Below are 17,845 nucleotides of genomic sequence, written 5' to 3' on the forward strand. Positions count from 1 at the left end.
AAGTATTGGACTAGCACAAACTCTGTAGTTTAATTCCTACGCCAGCTTCTTTCCTCGGTCCTGTTTTGGTTGCTAGTCATTCCATGTATTCATACATGATACTGGCCATCCTACTGACATGATTGATGACACTGACCATAATACTGTTATGATGATACTGACAGACAGTGACATAGGCCTACTGCTTTGTCGATTCTGAGGAAAGCCCAAAAAAAGTGTGCAACCTTTTTTTGTCCTTTTTACTGACATGATACTGACCTGGTCATGATACTGACATGATGACATTACTGACATGATACTAAGATACTGTGACACTGCTGACTATAATGATACTGGCCATTAGTAGGCCTACTGACCATGATACTGCAGACCACCGTGATACTGACCATGCACACCGGCTTTTTTGTATTGTGATTGTAATAACGAAGTGTTATTTTTTTCTTTTCTTTTTTAAACATCCACATTCCACAGTAAATAATACAAACTCTTATTTTGAAAGGCAGGTTGACGAATGCAAATCAAGAACTTTTGCTTATCATAATCACATCACATTGCTGTGAAATAGCAACGATGCGCATACTTGTTAATATAGGCCTATAGTCTACATTGTCCTCTCACAAAAAAGAAAAGAAAGGAAATTAACCACCAGGCTCCCAAGCATTGGCGTATTCATCATCTGGATCAAATTAAAATCAATGTGTTTCTTAAATTGTCATTAAATTAAATTAAATAATAGTTTGAAAAAACAACAAGTAGCCTAATAACGTGATTTGCCATCTGCCCCGGTAGGTACACGCTGACTGACTAGTCAATATGCCAGTTCAGTTGGAGATGGTATCTTAGCAACCGAGACTAAAACAAAAGCATAGGAGATACTGTTGGCAGACACTGAGGCGAACGTCAGGCAATGTAACTGCGTAATATTACAGATCTTGTCAATGTCAAAGTGTCTACTCTAGCCTAAAGTCTAACCTTGAGGTAAGCGCTATTTTAACTTCCAGCTCGATAACAAGTAGTCATGTGTAAATTACCTATAATGATGCCATAATGAGTGATGTGAAATAAATAAATAAATACAATTAACTAAACTAAAAGTTAATTATAATCTTCCAATAGTATGTCTGCAGAGGTGGCAACTTTGGTGGCAGTGGATGCCAGTCTTCAGATGTTGTCTTCCACTCCCCAGCCAAGGTCCAAGAGACTCCCGGAAGACTCCCAAAAGATCCTTGACCCTCTACAGAAGAAATTGTCTTCTCTAGAGACACAGCAAATATCTGGTGTTATAGAAGACTGCATTGGTGGAATGGAGTTAGTAGCCATGCTGCCTGCTGTGTTGGTTCACCTAGACACTCTGTCCAGTAGGCTAGATAAGGGTCTAACTGAGGCACTGAGAGAGCACCAAGTCTTAGGGAAGAGTCTGGAACATCTAAAGCAGGGGCAAGGTAAGGAAGCGGAAAGACAAATTGGCTTAATATTAAGAAATAAGGCTTTCTAGGATCTCCTTTTAGTTGACCTTGTACCAGTGATTTGTGCTGTCATGAAACTGTACTTTTTTTCTATTGCAAACTGCTAATAAACTCTTCAATCAATCAATTAGCAGGGGGGAGAGAGAAAGATCAGCTTGAGAGGGATTTCCAGATGTCCTTGAGGAACGTGTTGAGACTATTCCGAGCCCATCCAACTGCCATCGATACTTTGAGGACACAAGTAGACATGGCAAGTGGGATGAGTAAGAACATGCAATGTCTAATTGGAGGACTAAGGGAGCTCCATGGTGTTGTACTGGAGAAGCTGCTCACCAGTCCTACTGAGGAACAAGCACGGGGACGGTATTTGCAAGAGCTGTCTGTGCGCCATGGCAAGAACATGGAGCTGGTGGCTTCACTAGAAACAGAAGTAGCAGCAGTCACCAAGGACAGAGATGAAGCGGTGAGACAGATGTTTAATTAAAGGTGTATAGCTACTACATGGCTAATGACAGTATTTTACTTATAATAGGGTGACAAAGTACATGATATTTACAGCTCTCACCTTAAGAAAACTCATGGACAATTACTATGGACAATGTTATGTCCACTGTTTCCCAACCCTTTTCCATGTTTTTCTTCCTGTTTGTCTCCCAGATTTCTAAGAAAAATGATGTGATCAAGAAATTGAAGAGTTCTCTGCACCAGATGGAAAAGCTCTCAGAAGACTTTGTGTCGCGTACACAGCAGGATGCAGAGAAGCAAAGCCAAGCAGATGTTAAGGCTTCGGAGGGGAAACAGACTCGATTGCAGCAGGAGGCCAATCAATTTACAGCTCAGCTCAACAATCTTATCCTTGAGAACAAGGAGGCGGAATCAGCACTTCGTAAGGTGCATCTCATATATACAATTATACCTAAACCTTCCATTTGAAAAGGTTTGCTATAGTGTGGACCACAAAATTGATTTGCTGTAAGAATTCTATTCTATTTTTGTCCCCGGCAGAAAAAATACAAGTTGGAAACAGAGATAGAAAACAGGATTAAGAAGTATGATGCTGACATGGGAGAGAAGCAGGTACAGGTTCAGTGCTGAGCTGCCAAGCTTGTGTGGTTTCAGAATATTCTAGCAAATACCCCTGTTAAAGTATAATGACATAAACTTCCTGATCACAAACACCTCTGTCTGCATTGATTAACATAATATTCAGAATATGTTATATATTTGAAATAACTTGCACAAGCAGCCCAAAAAAAGGGTTTCCATGAATTCCTCTGGGCTCTAAGATACCAAAACTATTATATTCAGGTTTTGAATGGAACATGAGCTTACCCTGGCTGTACACATGATACAGAACCACTCCTGAATGAAATACCAGTGAATACTAGACTTAACACTGGACTTTTACATGTAAATGTAATATACATTTGTCAATACCTACTGCGGACAGAGGTCACAACAGTATTTTTGTCTCCTCAATGGCATTCTCGTAAGAGTTCTCAAATTCTGCCCGAACCCGACCATACCCGAACCCAACCCGACATTTAGGGTAGGGTAGGGCCTAAAATGTATGCTAATTATTCGGGCCGGGTAGGGCCTCGGGCCGGCCCAGTTAGGGCCCAGTTTGGGCCGGGCCATAATTTTTAGGCCCGTTGAGAACTCTAATTCTCGTTCCATCCATTTCACTACCGTCCCCCTCCACTCAGGTGGAGCTGGAGGAGATGGCAGCCATCTATGAGGAGGAGAAGGAGGAGCTGAGGCAGCTGCAGGAGGCCTATGCTGTCCTGGAGGTGGAGTACAGCCAGATCCAGGAGGAGCGACTGCTGGCAGAGGAGAGGCTCCAGGAGGAGGAGAGAGACCTGGAGTTCAACACCAGAGCTGCTGTCGTCATCCAGGCCTGGTGGCGGGGCTTCCGCGTTCGCAAGAGCATGAAGGGCAAGAGCAAGAAGGCGAAAAGCAAGAAGGGCAAGAAGGGAAAATCCAAAAAAGGCAAATAGCTTAATCAGGGGTCTTCAACGTTTTCAGGCAGAGGACCCCTTAGTTGAGAGAGAGATGAAGCAGGGACCCCCACGACCTTTTCATAGATCCCATATAGTTTCATCGTTTGACAGCACAATCACCAGTGTATTTTGGATTCATGTCAATTTGTGTTTTCTGATATTACTAACTGATATCAATAAGCACTTGAACGGTCAATAATTAATAAACTTGACCTACAAGCTCACAACAAGCTCACAACATACATGCTCACAAACCTGATGCTGAAGTGTTTTGCAAAGGCTCCCTTTCAGAACATTAAAATGAACTGTGTTTTACTTTATTTGGATTGCCCATTAAGCCCAATTCATATTGGGTCGTACGACCATGTTGCTTGCCGAAAAAAGTGAAAGAGTTTTCAGGGAGGCCACTGAAAATACTATGGGATACTTGTGTTCCATCTCCTGTTGTTGTATATGTTTGTCATTCAGCTATCTAAAAAGAAACATCTCTTTTATGGACAAAACTTGTCACTGTTTATTTTCTTACACTCTCAGGATGTACATTAGGAGACGTAGGTTTTGATTGACTGATTTTTTTATTAGACAGAATGTAAAACAGCCAAACAGTAAGTACAGTCAAACACTTGGTCTAAAAGGATTGCACCAAAAAAGGTTTCCATTGGGGACCTTGGGGACTCCTAGCCCCTGAGATTACAATACTTAAAATACAGTGTTACATTGCTGAAACTAATGTCGAAATACGACATAATGAAATAGCACACCGAAAAGCAATTTTTCAGGGAATGCATTTCATTATTTATCTTTTTTTTTCTTGGCCTTTTTATGCCTTTATTTGAAAGGATAGTAGACTGACAGGAAATAGGGAGAGAGATGGGGAATGACATGTGGCAAAGGTCGTCCGGATTGGGAATCGAACCGGCGACGCCAGCAGGCATCATAGCCTTGTATGTGGTACGCGCCTTGACCACCAGGCCAGCGGGCGCCCCGAATGCATTTCATTATTAAAAAATAATATAATAGTATTTGGCGTAATATGGCACTGTTCAGTTTATTGTATGGCATTCAGGTTGCTATTCCCGACAATGGCCACAGAGTGGCAGTACAGCTATGCTGTATTGTTTTTTGATCGATCTATTTCCCATAGACCATTCCTTCATTAATTTCAGTTCAAATAAAAAAAAGAGCTGGCAATGTATTCTGTTTTATGCAGTCTAGTAGACAATCCGCTGCAGTTGATATGCACTCTTGGTATTGTCTTGTTCTTATCTTAAATCCACCGTTGTGTCTGAGGGAGGAGGGTTGATGTCATTCACTATGCCACTCTGGTTCAGGATGAACATCTGTATCTGAGGAGAGCAGATTCTGTTCAGATGAGAACTTTTCATAATGCTGGACTTCTGGCTGTTTAGCCTAGATGCCTGTATGGCTGTCAGCAGGGGCGTCACACCAAATTCTGGGCCCTGGGTAGTCTGGGTACAAGGATTCACTGCGGGCCCCCCATGAATGTTAACTATTGAAAAATAGCAGATATACAAGCTCACAGATATACGAGCTTGTATATCTGCTATTTTTGAAAAATCGTGAAAATGTGTGCAAGAAACCTATGTCAAGGACCCCCAAGATGATATGTATTTGGCCACGGACCCCGATCTCAAAATATTTAGTTCCAGGGACCCCCAGAAGCAAAATTTGAGTTAGAAATGTTCGCTTAAAAAATACATATATTCAAAGATTTTCACACATTTTCACAACTTTTCAAAAATAGCAGATCTACAAGCTCGCAGCGCGGCACTCGGTGCCGCGCTGTGAGCTTGTATATCTGCTATTTTTCAATAGTTAAAGTTATTAGGGCCCCTCCACCTTGGGCCCCAGTAACTCAGTCCCACTTTCCTACCCCTTGTGACGCCCCTGGCTGTCAGGGTAATGTTAGACAAGTTACGGAAGCAGAACACCCAGTTCATCAGGATGAACTTTGCGTTACCCTTGCTGTGAAAGTGCTCACCTTATCCAACTGTGTCTCTGTGTCATCGACAGCCACACTTTCTTTCTCCCCTATGTGCCCACCTGTCATTTGGTAAAGGTTAAGGGTCACCATTTTGATTTGGCCCAGCAGCAGAGTCTCCTTTGCTGCAGTGTTCTGGATGTGATTCAGCTTATTTTCCTGTAGGGTATCGGAAGAACTGACTTTCATTACACACACAAAAAAAGAGGCCTGGCTAAATTAAGTATTTGATGTTTTATCTCATTCAGCAGGTCATATACCCATCTGAGAGCTTCTAATCGTGTCTGGTCCAGCTGTGTCTGTAGCTGGGACAGCAGGTTGTTCTTTTGCAGCAGCAGGCAGCTCTGTTGGCCAGTGTATCTCTGCAGTGCTGCTCTCTGGTTGTCCGTCTGCTCCTGAACCTCCCTCTGCCTCTGATGGAGCTGATCTCTAGTGACACGAAGGGTCTCAAAGCGACCCAGCAACTGCCACACCTCCTCAAACTGTAGCACTCACGTGGTGTGGACAAAATAAATAATAATAATTAATAGTAACAACAAATTTTGAGATTTTGTCCCAGGTTTGACTTTGACCACATGAGAATGTTGTTGCAGTGTAAAGTGCAAACATAATTAGATTACCTTAGCCATTTTGAGAACCTGTTCTAGGAAAGTCCAGTACAGAGTATTCCTCTGTACTCTTCGCTGTAACGTCTTCAGTCTGTTCTCTAATGCAACACATTGCTCCTTCAGTTCCTCTGCCTCGGCCTCCTTTTGAAGCACAATCTGCCTCTCTTTCCCAACTTTCTTTAGACTTCTGTTACGTTTAGCATCGTTCTCCTGTGTGGGGATTAATAATGAGATAAAAGGTCATCTGATACCTCAGTTATCCACTGCAGCTGTAATGGTACAATTTGACTGTAACGGTAAATTTATATTTAGCATGGCCAGAAACATAAAGATTTCAATAAAGTATGTAATGAAACCACACATACTTTTTATGTGCAGGGTTTTGTGCACTAATGAAGATATTTAGCCTATTGATCATTGAAAATGGTGTTCCCAGGGGTGTCGCACCAAATTCTGGGCCCTGGGTACTTTAACTATATTGAAAAATAGCAGATATACAAGCTCACACTCGGTGCTGCACTGCGAGCTTGTAGACCTGCTATTTTTGAAAAATCGTGAAAATTTGAGCTAGTCTTTGGAATATTTCAAATCTTTCTAAGGTTTTTTTTTAAACCTATGTTTCTGTCTGTGGAGCTCAACCCTTTTCATGTGAATGAAAAGGCAGCCATAAACACTACCTGATGATGTTTGTTGTTCATGAGCTCAGTAAAATCAACTTCAAGTGGCAAAAAACTACATTTTAACTCTAGCTCTAGTTGACTAGTCCTACATTATAGGGATCCAAACCATCACAAGAATGCTGTGTGACGATCAATGTACAATTGGTAAGCTATACTGCATTATTTGTGGTTTCATACATGGGATGACTGTGGCTGCTCTTACCCCATTTCCCCCCTATTCGGGACCATAAAGTCGCTACCTTGAGAAATCTGTCAAAGTGTAGAAGTGATTCCTTCAGGCTTTCCTCCTTCATCAGCACGTCATCTCTGCGTATTAGCAAAGTTTTGCTTTTCATGTCAAATTCCTACAGACCATAGAATGTTGATGTAGAAAATAATTAATGAAATTGTCCTTTCCTTTTACAAAGTAAAATAATATAGGCCGTTCACAATGCACCTGTTATGACATGTAAAGGACTATAGTTTTGCACCTTTATGTGCCCTTTGAGCTGTTTATCCACCTCCATAATCTCTCTGCGTTTGTCCAACATTCGTGTGGCCCTTGTCATCAGATACATCTCGTCCGCAGACAGCTTTCTATTCACATCAAGCAAGCACATGGAGGGAGAAAAACAAATTTGAATATTCAATTTGATCGATTTAGTTATGTGGATGTGGTAGGCTAGCAGGCAAGCAGGCAAGCACCTACACCTACACCTCAAAAATTAGCTGACAAAACTTATCAACACACTCACATTGCATGTTGTTCCTCATGGACGATGTTGAAATAATCCTCCAAATCCTTGGCCATTTTTGCAACCAAATTTTAAAAAATATGACTATGAATTCTAGGTTTTTCTTTTTTCCTTGTGTTACCAAACTTTCTATCAAACAAATTATTCTAGGAACGCATAATGCTTCGGTTTCCACGGCAACATACATACATAGACCATTTACAACCCCTAGTGGCGAAATGTGCACATCAGTATTTCACAATCCTATAGCCTTTGGCAGCATGTTCTCTCAAGCCCCGGTAGCTCGCCGTGATCGTATAGTGGTTAGTACTCTGCGTTGTGGCCGCAGCAACCCCGGTTCGAATCCGGGTCACGGCATTGCGAGACAATGTCACGGCATAAGGGCTGACTTTTTGTGAGCTCAATTCATTGGACAAAATGTGTGTGTGCTCTACCACGTCACGAAAACGTCCAAACATCACGGTTGTTTACACATTATTAGGCCTACTCGTGCTAATAATACTGTCAATGTACGTCGAAGGGTGATGTAACAAAGATCGGAGATCCTCTCAAAAATACCATTCCAGTTATCAGAAGGCGGGGTTTAACTTTCAGAATCAGAACCCAAAGCATAAACCTCGGTCACCACCAGGCTCCAGGCTCAGCTGTCCAGTGTCCACTATGCTATGGAGGAAAGAGTCGGCGCTGCATCCATAGATATATGCTGCATCTAGCACACATGGGCAACATACGGCCCGGGGGCCGGACCCGGCCCTTTGACCCTCTCAAAATGGCCCTCGAAGTCCTTAAGAAAAACGAAATAACCCCCATAAAATCTACATCTTAAATGGCAGCATGATGTTTTTAGGGAAATCAATTTAACTCAACTCCAATTAATTATTAGTAATTAATATGTAGGTCTATGTACCATTTGTGTATATTCCATCCGTATGTTCTCAAATGTTAAAAGTTTATAAAGTTTATAAACAGTGAAACTGCCATGGATCCATATTTATAAAATAATTCATACGCCTTAAAAGACACCACACAAAATAGGCAATATGTTTGTCCGTCTTGTCTATCAAATGCATGCAGTTTTAACTTAATTCAGCTTAATTCAGCTTAATTCAGTGTTTCAAGTTTCATTTGTCCAATGTGTGGCCCTTCACTCACTAGGCTATATCAAAGTCAGTATGGCCCCCTGGAAAGAGATGTTAAACCTTTTTCCTGCTTGCGAACAAGTTCTAGATTCTAGAACTTGTTCGCAAGCAGGAAAAAGGTTACAGTTCGTTTGAAGTGCAGAATGCTGCCTGCTAGCCATATTCAGTCTGTACTCTGCAGAGCAGTTTCTTCACCTTTCTGTGCCAGTTTCCCTCTACTATCATGGTCGACCTGGTCAGGGTACTAAAGTATCGTTAGATTTTCAATAGGAATTCAATTTTAAAAAATCATTTTTCTCTCAATTTTCTAATTTTCTAGCTCCCCATAAAATCAAATATTGGTTCATTTTTCCAATTTTCGAGCTTGCAAAAAAATCAGGAAAATGCTTCAATTTTTTAAATGTGTGATTCGTCTTTGTCATTATTTGATTTGGAACCGACAAAGGAAAAACATCTTGAAAAAGGTATTTCTTAATTTCTTACCCCATTACAACAATCAAAAAATGGGCCCATTTTTCCAATTTTCTAGCCCACAAAAAAATCAGGAAAATGCTTAAAATTTGCTAAATTTTTTGAATGTGTGATTCATATTTTGGCATTATTTGATTTGGAACCGACAAACAAAAAATAGGCCCATTATTCAATTTTCAAGTCCAGGAAAGAAATCGTCATCATGAATGTCACGTGACCACGTGTCAAGTCACATGGTACACAACTTCAAAATAAAAGCTGTAGGCTAGTCTAACATCCAACAAGTAATAGGATCAACATGCAGGCAGGCAGGGGGTCCATGAGGGGTTTACAAGGGGGTCCATGGCTGGTTCCCAAAGTGTGGTTTGGGGACCCCCAGGGTTTCTATGGCTGGTTCACAACAGCCTGGTACACGTACAGCCATGGCTGGTTCCCAAAGTGTGGTTCGGGGACCTCTGGAGGTCGATGACGGATTTCCAAGGGGGTCCATGGCTGGTTCTCAAAGTGTGGTTCGGGGACCTCTGGGGGTCCCTGAGGGGTTTCCAAGGGGGTCCATGGCTGGTTAGCAATAAGTGTGTTTAATTGCGACCGTAGTAGGTCGCAGTTACTTTTACACTCTCTACTATCCAAACCTCCACCAGCCGTCAGCCTGTCCTTCCCTCCGTCACGTCACTCGTCACACGTCACACTTTCCCCCTACTCATATCTCCGCCACCGTTGCCCCGATCCATGCCAAAATTTCCATACAAACTCCTTGCCTGCCAAACTACAACCTCGAAGGACCCCCGGAGCTCCAGGGACCCCCAGGTCCCAGGGGGACCCCCAGGTGTAAAAAATGACCAAATGTGCAAAAAAGACCACCCCAACGGGGCTGCTCACGGGGAATTCCCGGGGACCACCGACTCCTGGTGCTCCAGAACGGATGCAAAAGTGGTGGCGCCCCCAGTGGAGGACCCCCTCCACTGCAGCTCACATAAAATGCCTTAACTCGGGCTAGGAGCGACCGGGAGAGCCGGGGCCGGTACCTATTCGTCCGCCTCGGCGGCGCGGAGACCCCACCTCTCATTTCTCATATGGCCCTCTTCTAGCGCCACCATGAGGCCGATTCTGCAAAACACATTTTTGGACACTGCTCCTAAAATTTTTGCCCTAAAATCACACAAATCGGTACACAGTATGTCTACACTCATGTCATCAACTTGGATCTGTCCCATATAGCGCCACCTTCAGGCCGATTTTTTAAAACACATTTTTGGACACTGCTCCTACAATCTTTGCCCTAAAATCACGCAAATCGCTACACAGTATGTCTACACTCATCTCATCAACATGGATCTGTCCCATATAGCGCCACCTTCAGGCCGATTTTTTAAAACACATTTTTGGACACTGCTCCTACAGATTTTGCCCTAAAATCACGCAAATCGCTACACAGAGACACTGCTCCTACATATTTTGCCCTAAAATCACGCAAATCGGTACACAGTATGTCTACACTCATCTCATCAACATGGATCTGTCCCATTTAGCGCCACCTTCAGGCCGATTTTTTTAAACACATTTTTGGACACTGCTCCTACAGATTTTGCCCTAAAATCACACAAATCGCACAGTCATGTAATCAAAACGCATCTGTCCCATCCAGCGCCACCATCAGGACGATTTTGGTAAAACAAACTTTTGGCCTTTTTGTGGAGATAAGCGCTTATCTCCCGATTAGGGAGTCTTACTGGTAGTGTAATAGGTGAAATAGTGTAATAGTGCATTCTTATCAAAACCTCCACCAGCTGTCAGTCTGTCAGTCAGTCTGTCAGTCAGACTTTCAGTCACACTTTTGCCCTTCTCATAGTGGTTTTGGCTGCCAAACCACTACCCCATTTCTCCCTCTTCTAGCGCCACCATGAGGCCGCTTCTTGCAAAACACATAATTTTTTGGACACTGCTCCTACAAATTCTGCCCTAAAATCACGTAAAGCGGTACACATTATGTCTACACTCATGTCATCAGCATGGATCTGTCCGAGATAGCGCCACCATCAGGGCATCCTAAAATCACGCTTTGCAGAGTCCAAAAATGTGTTTGAAAAATCGCCCTGATGGTGGCGCTATCTTGGACAGTGTAGACATACTGTGTACCACTTTGCGTGATTTTAGGGCAAAATTTGTAGGAGCAGTGTCCAAAAATTTGTTTTGCAAGAAGCGGCCTCATGGTGGCGCTAGAAGAGGGAGAAATGGGGGTAGTGGTTTGGCAGCCAAAATCACTATGAGAAGGGAAAAAGTGTGACTGAAAGTCTGACTGACAGACTGACTGACAGACTGACAGCTGGTGGAGGTTTTGATAGTAACTGCGACCTGACGGTCGCAATTACACTATTACACTATTATATTATTACACTTATTACAATATTACACTATTACCCTTATTGCGCTATTACACTACCAGTAAGACTCCCTAATAGGGTGATTTTAGGGCAGTGTCCAAAAATGTGTTTTCAAAAATCGGACTGAAGGTGGCGCTATATGGGACAGATCCATGTTGATGACATGAGTGTAGACATACTGTGTACCGATTTGCGTGATTTTAGGACAAAAAATTTAGGAGCTGTGTCCAAAAATTTGTTTTGCAAGAATCGGCCTCATGGTGGCGCTAGAAGAGGGTCATGTGTGAATTGATGGGTGGAGGTTGTGGTTTGGCAGGCAAGGAGTATGTGTGCAAAATTTGGCATGGATCTGGGCAACGGTTGCGGAGATATGAGCAGGGCAAAAGTGTGACGTGTGACAGACAGACAGACAGACTGACTGGCGGACCGACGGACGGACGGACGGACGGACGGACGGACGGACTCACAGCTGGTCGAGGTTTTGATAGTAACTGCGACCTAACGGTCGCAATAACATTTATGCTATTTCAATATTACAAGTAATGCACTATTAGGCTACACTATTTCACCTATTACACTACCAGTAAGACTCCCTAATCGGGAGATAAGCGACCGTAGGTCACATGTATACACAAAGAGGGCTGTAACTGCCATTGGTTCCTAGTTGTGTGGGCAATGTGTAGACATACTGTGTACCGATGTGCGTGATTTTAGGGCAAAATCTGTAGGAGCAGTGTCCAAAAATGTGTTTTGCAAGAATCGGCCTCATGGTGGCGCTAGAAGAGGGCCATGTGAGAAATGAGGGGTGGGGTCTCCGCGTTGCCTTGGCGGACGAATAGGTACCGGCCCCGGCTCTCCCGGACGCTCCTAGCCCGAGTTACGGCATTTTATGTGAGCTGCAGTGGAGGGGGTCCTCCACTGGGGGCGCCACCACTTTGGCATCCGTTCTGGAGCAGCAGGAGTCGGTGGTCCCCGGGAATTCCCCGTGAGCCGCCCCGTTGGGGTGGTCATTTGGTCATTTTTGCATATTTGGTCATTTTTTACATCTGGGGGTCCCCCAGGGACCCGGAGATATGAGCAGGGCAATAGTGTGACGTGTGAGGTGTGACAGACAGAGGGACAGACAGACAGACAGACGGACAGTTTGTGCAGGCTGTGATAGTAAGTAGCGACCTACGGTCGCAATTACACTTATTGCTAACCAGCCATGGACCCCTTTGGAAACCCCTCAGGGACCCCCAGAGGTCCCCGAACCACATTTATTGCTAACCAGCCATGGACCCCCTTGGAAATCCGTCATGGACCTCAAGAGGTCCCCGAACCACACTTTGGGAACCAGCCATGGCTGTACGTGTACCAGGCTGTTGTGAACCAGCCATAGAAACCCTGGGGGTCCGCAAACCACACTTTGGGAACCAGCCATGGACCCCCTTGTAAACCCCTCATGGACCCCCTGCCTGCCTGCATGTTGATCCTATTACTTGGATGTTAGACTAGCCTACAGCTTTTATTTTGAAGTTGTGTACCATGTGACTTGACACGTGGTCACGTGACATTCATGATGACGATTTCTTTCCTGGACTTGAAAATTGAATAATGGGCCTATTTTTTGTTTGTCGGTTCCAAATCAAATAATGTCAAAATATGAATCACACATTTAAAAAATTGAGCAAATTTTAAGCATTTTCCTGATTTTTTTGTGGGCTAGAAAATTGGAAAAATGGGCCCATTTTTTGATTGTTGTAATGGGGTAAGAAATTAAGAAATACCTTTTTCAAGATGTTTTTCCTTTGTCGGTTCCAAATCAAATAATGACAAAGACGAATCACACATTTAAAAAATTTAAGCATTTTCCTGATTTTTTTGCAAGCTAGAAAATTGGAAAAATTGGTCCATTTTTTGATATTTGTAATGTGGTAAAAAAATTAAAAATACCTTTTTTAAAGATGTTTTTCCTTTGTCGGTTCCAAATCAAATAATGACAAATATGAATCACACATTTAAAAAATTGAAGCATTTTCCTGATTTTTTTGCAAGCTAGAAAATTGGAAAAATGAACCAATATTTGATTTTATGGGGAGCTAGAAAATTTGAAAATTGAGAGAAAAATTATTTTTTAAAATTGAATTCCTATTGAAAATCTAACGATACTTTAGTACCCTGACCCAGTATCACGGTCCTTATTGCGACCGAAGGTCGCAGCTTGTCTCTGTGTCGCAGAGACAAGCTGCGAAATGTCGCAGCTGGTCTGTGTCAGTCAGTCAGTACACATTTTACCCTTGTCACTGTGACATCACAGGTGATATCACAGGTGACATCACCTATGTAAAAGTCCATGGGTATTCCCCAGAATGCCTTTTATGCCCATATATGAAGATCCCTGATGTCATCGATATCACTGGCCAGATGGCCAAGTCATGGCCCATATCTGTGTGGCTTGTTCAGATAGGGATCTCCATGTATGGGCATAACATATATTGTATGTATATGGATACATATTATTATTATTAATAAAGGATAAAATTAAATAAAAAGTCCATATACTGTATAGGCATTCCCAGAAACAAAATCCATTTTATGCCCATACATGGAGATTTCTGATGTCATCAATCCTAGGCCCTAATTGGCCCAAGAGCCTGCTTTACTCTGATTTAAACCCTACCTTCCCCGAAAACGTTAATATTAAGTCCATATATGTATATGGATATAAAGGATAAAATAAATAAAATGTCCATATACAGTATGGGTATTCCCAGATGATGCCCTGTTAGGGTACCCCCTTATGCCCATGGAGATCCCCTGGCATCATACCCAGGCCCTAACTTGCCAAGGCCCTCGCCCTTAGGGCGAGGTCGCAATCAACAAAAAACACAAGTGATACGGTCAAGATGTGACGGTTCTTATAGTAAACTAAATCTAAGGCCGGCGGTAACAAAACAGTCAAAGCTAGAAACCTTAAAACCTACTCTAGCGAGGCCTTTAAACACAAACTGATGAATCTAGACTGGTCCCCGGAAATTGCAAGTTCACAGGTCGATGGTTGGGTTTTAAATTCCTAGCTACTCTAAAACGCCTTAGCTCCTTTGAGAACCATCAGGGTTAAAGGCCACTCAGAGCCTTGGATGAATTCAGATATCCTAGAATCAATAAAACTCAGAGACTATGAGAAACAAAAGTGCAGAATTAAACTCAACAAAAGCTCCAACGGAAATCTCAAAGCCCATACAGGCTAACAAACTGAGAAACCGGACAGCCTCCTTAATCAAATCCGCCAAAAAAAAAAAAAAAACTACATTGATGACAAAGTCGAGGAAAACACACACAAACCATGTGAGCTATATGGAACCTATTTAAAGCCCAATAGGCTGCAGGTCTAAACTGAAAACCCTAATCCACAAATATACATCAAAACAGCCGTCGCTCTCTACACAGACACATTTGATGTAGCTAAATGTCTTAACACCTATACTTTACCACCAGCCACATCGTTGGTCGAAAACTACCCGATCCATCTGGGCTGTTTGGTGTAGAGCTCGTCAAAAAATACTACAGAAATCTAGGGGTACGCAAAGATAATTTTATAATAATCTAACTTGCCACGGTGACAACTGATGAAGTGTTTAAAAAATTGAGCGCCCTACAACAACGCAAAGCCACTGGCCAAGACAAGAAACCTGCCTACCAATATTATCATCAGGGATTCCAAGTGATTTGGCAATCATATTTTTACTTTAAAGATAGGGTCAGGTATGATTTGTTTAAGTTTCTTAATCATCATTATCATCAGATTTAGTGTGTAAATCTTATGACTGTACTCATTTCACTCATGCATTCATTGATTGTATTTCTAAAAAGATTCTCAGAGATTTTGAGGATTTCACCTCTGGGGAGAATACAGAAGTGACACAAAGGTACTCTGGCCACATTGTCAGATAAGTACAGTGCCTTGGGTGACAGTGGAGAGTCATATTAGGGCAATAATGGAAATTCCTTGTGGTGTTATATTTGTATAGTACAGTATATGTCAGGTGTGGAGGGGCAGACAGTGACAGTAACAACTAGAAGCAGTGCTCTTCTGAGCATGGGTCTCCACCAGGTCAGGTACAAACAAAGTCTGTCGGAGTACTGTAAAACACGCCCATGTGAAAAATGTGGGGCAGAGGTTCTGAATTGGCATCCAGAGAGTGTCAGTGCACAGTTTTGCAATGACCGGGCCAACGGTGCCGGAGATTAGTAACAGACAGAAGGACGGACACACACAGGAAAGAACGGACAGGGAGCAAACCGTTTCGGCCATGCCGTTCGGCCTGGAGGAGACAATAACCAAAGAAGTCTATCTGCTAGATACAGATGTGTATGCACATCAACCAGTGTGGCTGGGCAGAGAGAACATATGAAAGAGAGAAACGAAGACAGAAAATGAGTCAGTGAAGGGGAAAAACAACAACATCGATAACTAGAAGCAGAGATGATGCCCTATCCATTTTTGATGAGTAGATGGCATGCTAAACACACACACACACGCACGCACGCACGCACGCACGCACCCACACACACACACACACACACACACACACACACACACACACACACACACACACACACACACACACACACACACACACACACACACACCACTTTATTAATACTAATGGAGAGAATTAGAATAAAAGCATGTTTTGCTGCACTGCTGGATGACAGGGTGAGTGTGAAGTTGTGGAGATGGAGACATAACACCCATGTAAACACCTGCAGACCTTTTAATGGTCTCCAAGGAAGAGGGGAGGAGAAAATTAATCATTCAGAGTTTTTGAAGACATCTGACTACCTGAAAGCCTGCAGGTCAATTAAAATTGTTGGCATCCTTATTTTTTGTTCTGCCCGACTAAAACGAATCAACATATTATCATGCTTTACCTGATTTGCATGATCAGTTGATCATTAAATAGGAACTTCATACTCCTGAAAAGTCAATAAACAAAATTACTTAAAAGAGAAACAATGATATAGATACTGTATAATTGAACTTGTGCTTCCTGTTCTGTCTCGCTCCCCTTTTCTTCTCTCCGTCTTCAGCACACACACGTTCACACACAGTCACTCACACTTGAGTGGACAGGTAGCAAACATTTAGGTATCCATTATTAAAGGTCAACACTGCGGTGCAAACAGATTTTGAGAGGAAGTCTGTGTTTATGCTAATGCCCTTGTCAGACAGCGGGGGCTGCGGCTTTCTGACACCATCTATTAGTAATGAGACAAGATCCCAGAAATGCAAGGGACATGCGGGCAAAACAATGATGCTACCAGGAAACAATGGAACTCGAGGGGAGGGCGAGACTGCAGTGGAGGTTTCTGAGAGGCTTTTGTGTAGATCCATGCAGAATTTAGAAGGTGATGCTGGGAGTGGGGTCGGGGGGGGTCTAAATGTGTATCATTGCATTTGTTTGTCTATTGATGTTTGTGTTTGTCTCCCAGCGGTGGTCTTGTCAGACCTGTTTGCAAACATCCTTGTACACGGCTAGAAACAAGCCTCTGGGGAACTGAAGGGCAGAGACAGAGAAACAGGCCATAGTCTGTTCTGGAGCAACCTGCTGCACACCTTCACTTAAATGCATCACTTCTTGTCATACGGCAATGACGTTCGCCGAAGACTTTCAAACAAAATAATGAAAATGAAATTCATTAGGCATACATTATAATAATGTGTGCCAAAAAGGGACAGATTTAGAATGGAAAACATTCAAAAGAATTCTTTGCCCCTCAAATTAGAGGGGCAACCCGTTAGGGGCCACTGCCAGGATGCGTGGTGACCCTCACTTCAAACAGAAGAGCTGATTTGTGTTCAGTGACCTCCTGCTGGTAGTGATATGCTTACGCTGGGTACCCCTGTCCAGACAAGGGGTCTGGAGTGAGATCAGGGGTAGCGGATATGATCTGGATCCAGTAGTTCTGTGCGTGTGTATGTGTAGTGTGTCCTTGTGCACGTGCACGTGTGTGTGTGTGTTTGTGTGTGTGTGTGTGTGTGTGTGTGTGTGTGTGCGTGCGTGCGTGCGTGCGTGCGTGCGTGTGTATGTATGTGTGCGTGTGTGTGTGGGGGGGATTATCGTGCCTCTCCACTCCTGTGGCTGTAATCAGACGGGACATTGGCTCCATGTCGGCCCTCAGCCCCCACCACCACCCACTGTGGGAGCGCCTCTCTCCCTTTCAGTCTGTCAAGCGTGTTTGCCTGCCGGTCTTGGGACTCGAGACCTTGGAGCATGGCGGTATGTAAAGAGTTGAAAAGCAATTATGCCTGCTTTATACATCACTGAATTTCTCATCCACTTGTTTGCTGAAATCATTGAATCATTGGAAAGAGAGT

At 43.1% G+C, this 17,845-nt stretch overlaps 2 protein-coding genes across 2 annotated transcripts; one reads left to right on the top strand and one right to left on the bottom strand.

The window, feature by feature from the left end:
- Nucleotides 1–1,117: 1,117 nt before the first annotated feature.
- Nucleotides 1,118–3,463, top strand: drc10 (dynein regulatory complex subunit 10; the record flags this gene model as incomplete). The annotated part of the gene is made up of 5 exons (XM_080738603.1): nucleotides 1,118–1,442; nucleotides 1,601–1,929; nucleotides 2,124–2,357; nucleotides 2,472–2,543; nucleotides 3,173–3,463. 5 exons carry the CDS (start codon nucleotides 1,118–1,120, stop codon nucleotides 3,461–3,463), a joined length of 1,251 nt encoding a protein of 416 aa, XP_080594729.1.
- A 1,265-nt stretch (nucleotides 3,464–4,728) lies between these two features.
- cfap73 (cilia and flagella associated protein 73) lies at nucleotides 4,729–7,546 on the bottom strand (the record flags this gene model as incomplete). The annotated part of the gene is made up of 7 exons (XM_080738604.1): nucleotides 4,729–4,812; nucleotides 5,469–5,627; nucleotides 5,729–5,950; nucleotides 6,089–6,286; nucleotides 6,996–7,100; nucleotides 7,227–7,332; nucleotides 7,491–7,546. 7 exons carry the CDS (start codon nucleotides 7,544–7,546, stop codon nucleotides 4,729–4,731), a joined length of 930 nt encoding a protein of 309 aa, XP_080594730.1.
- Nucleotides 7,547–17,845: the final 10,299 nt, after the last annotated feature.

This window comes from Nannobrachium achirus (genome assembly GCF_963921795.1).
Source record: "Nannobrachium achirus genome assembly, chromosome: 12".
Classification (NCBI taxonomy): domain Eukaryota; kingdom Metazoa; phylum Chordata; class Actinopteri; order Myctophiformes; family Myctophidae; genus Nannobrachium; species Nannobrachium achirus.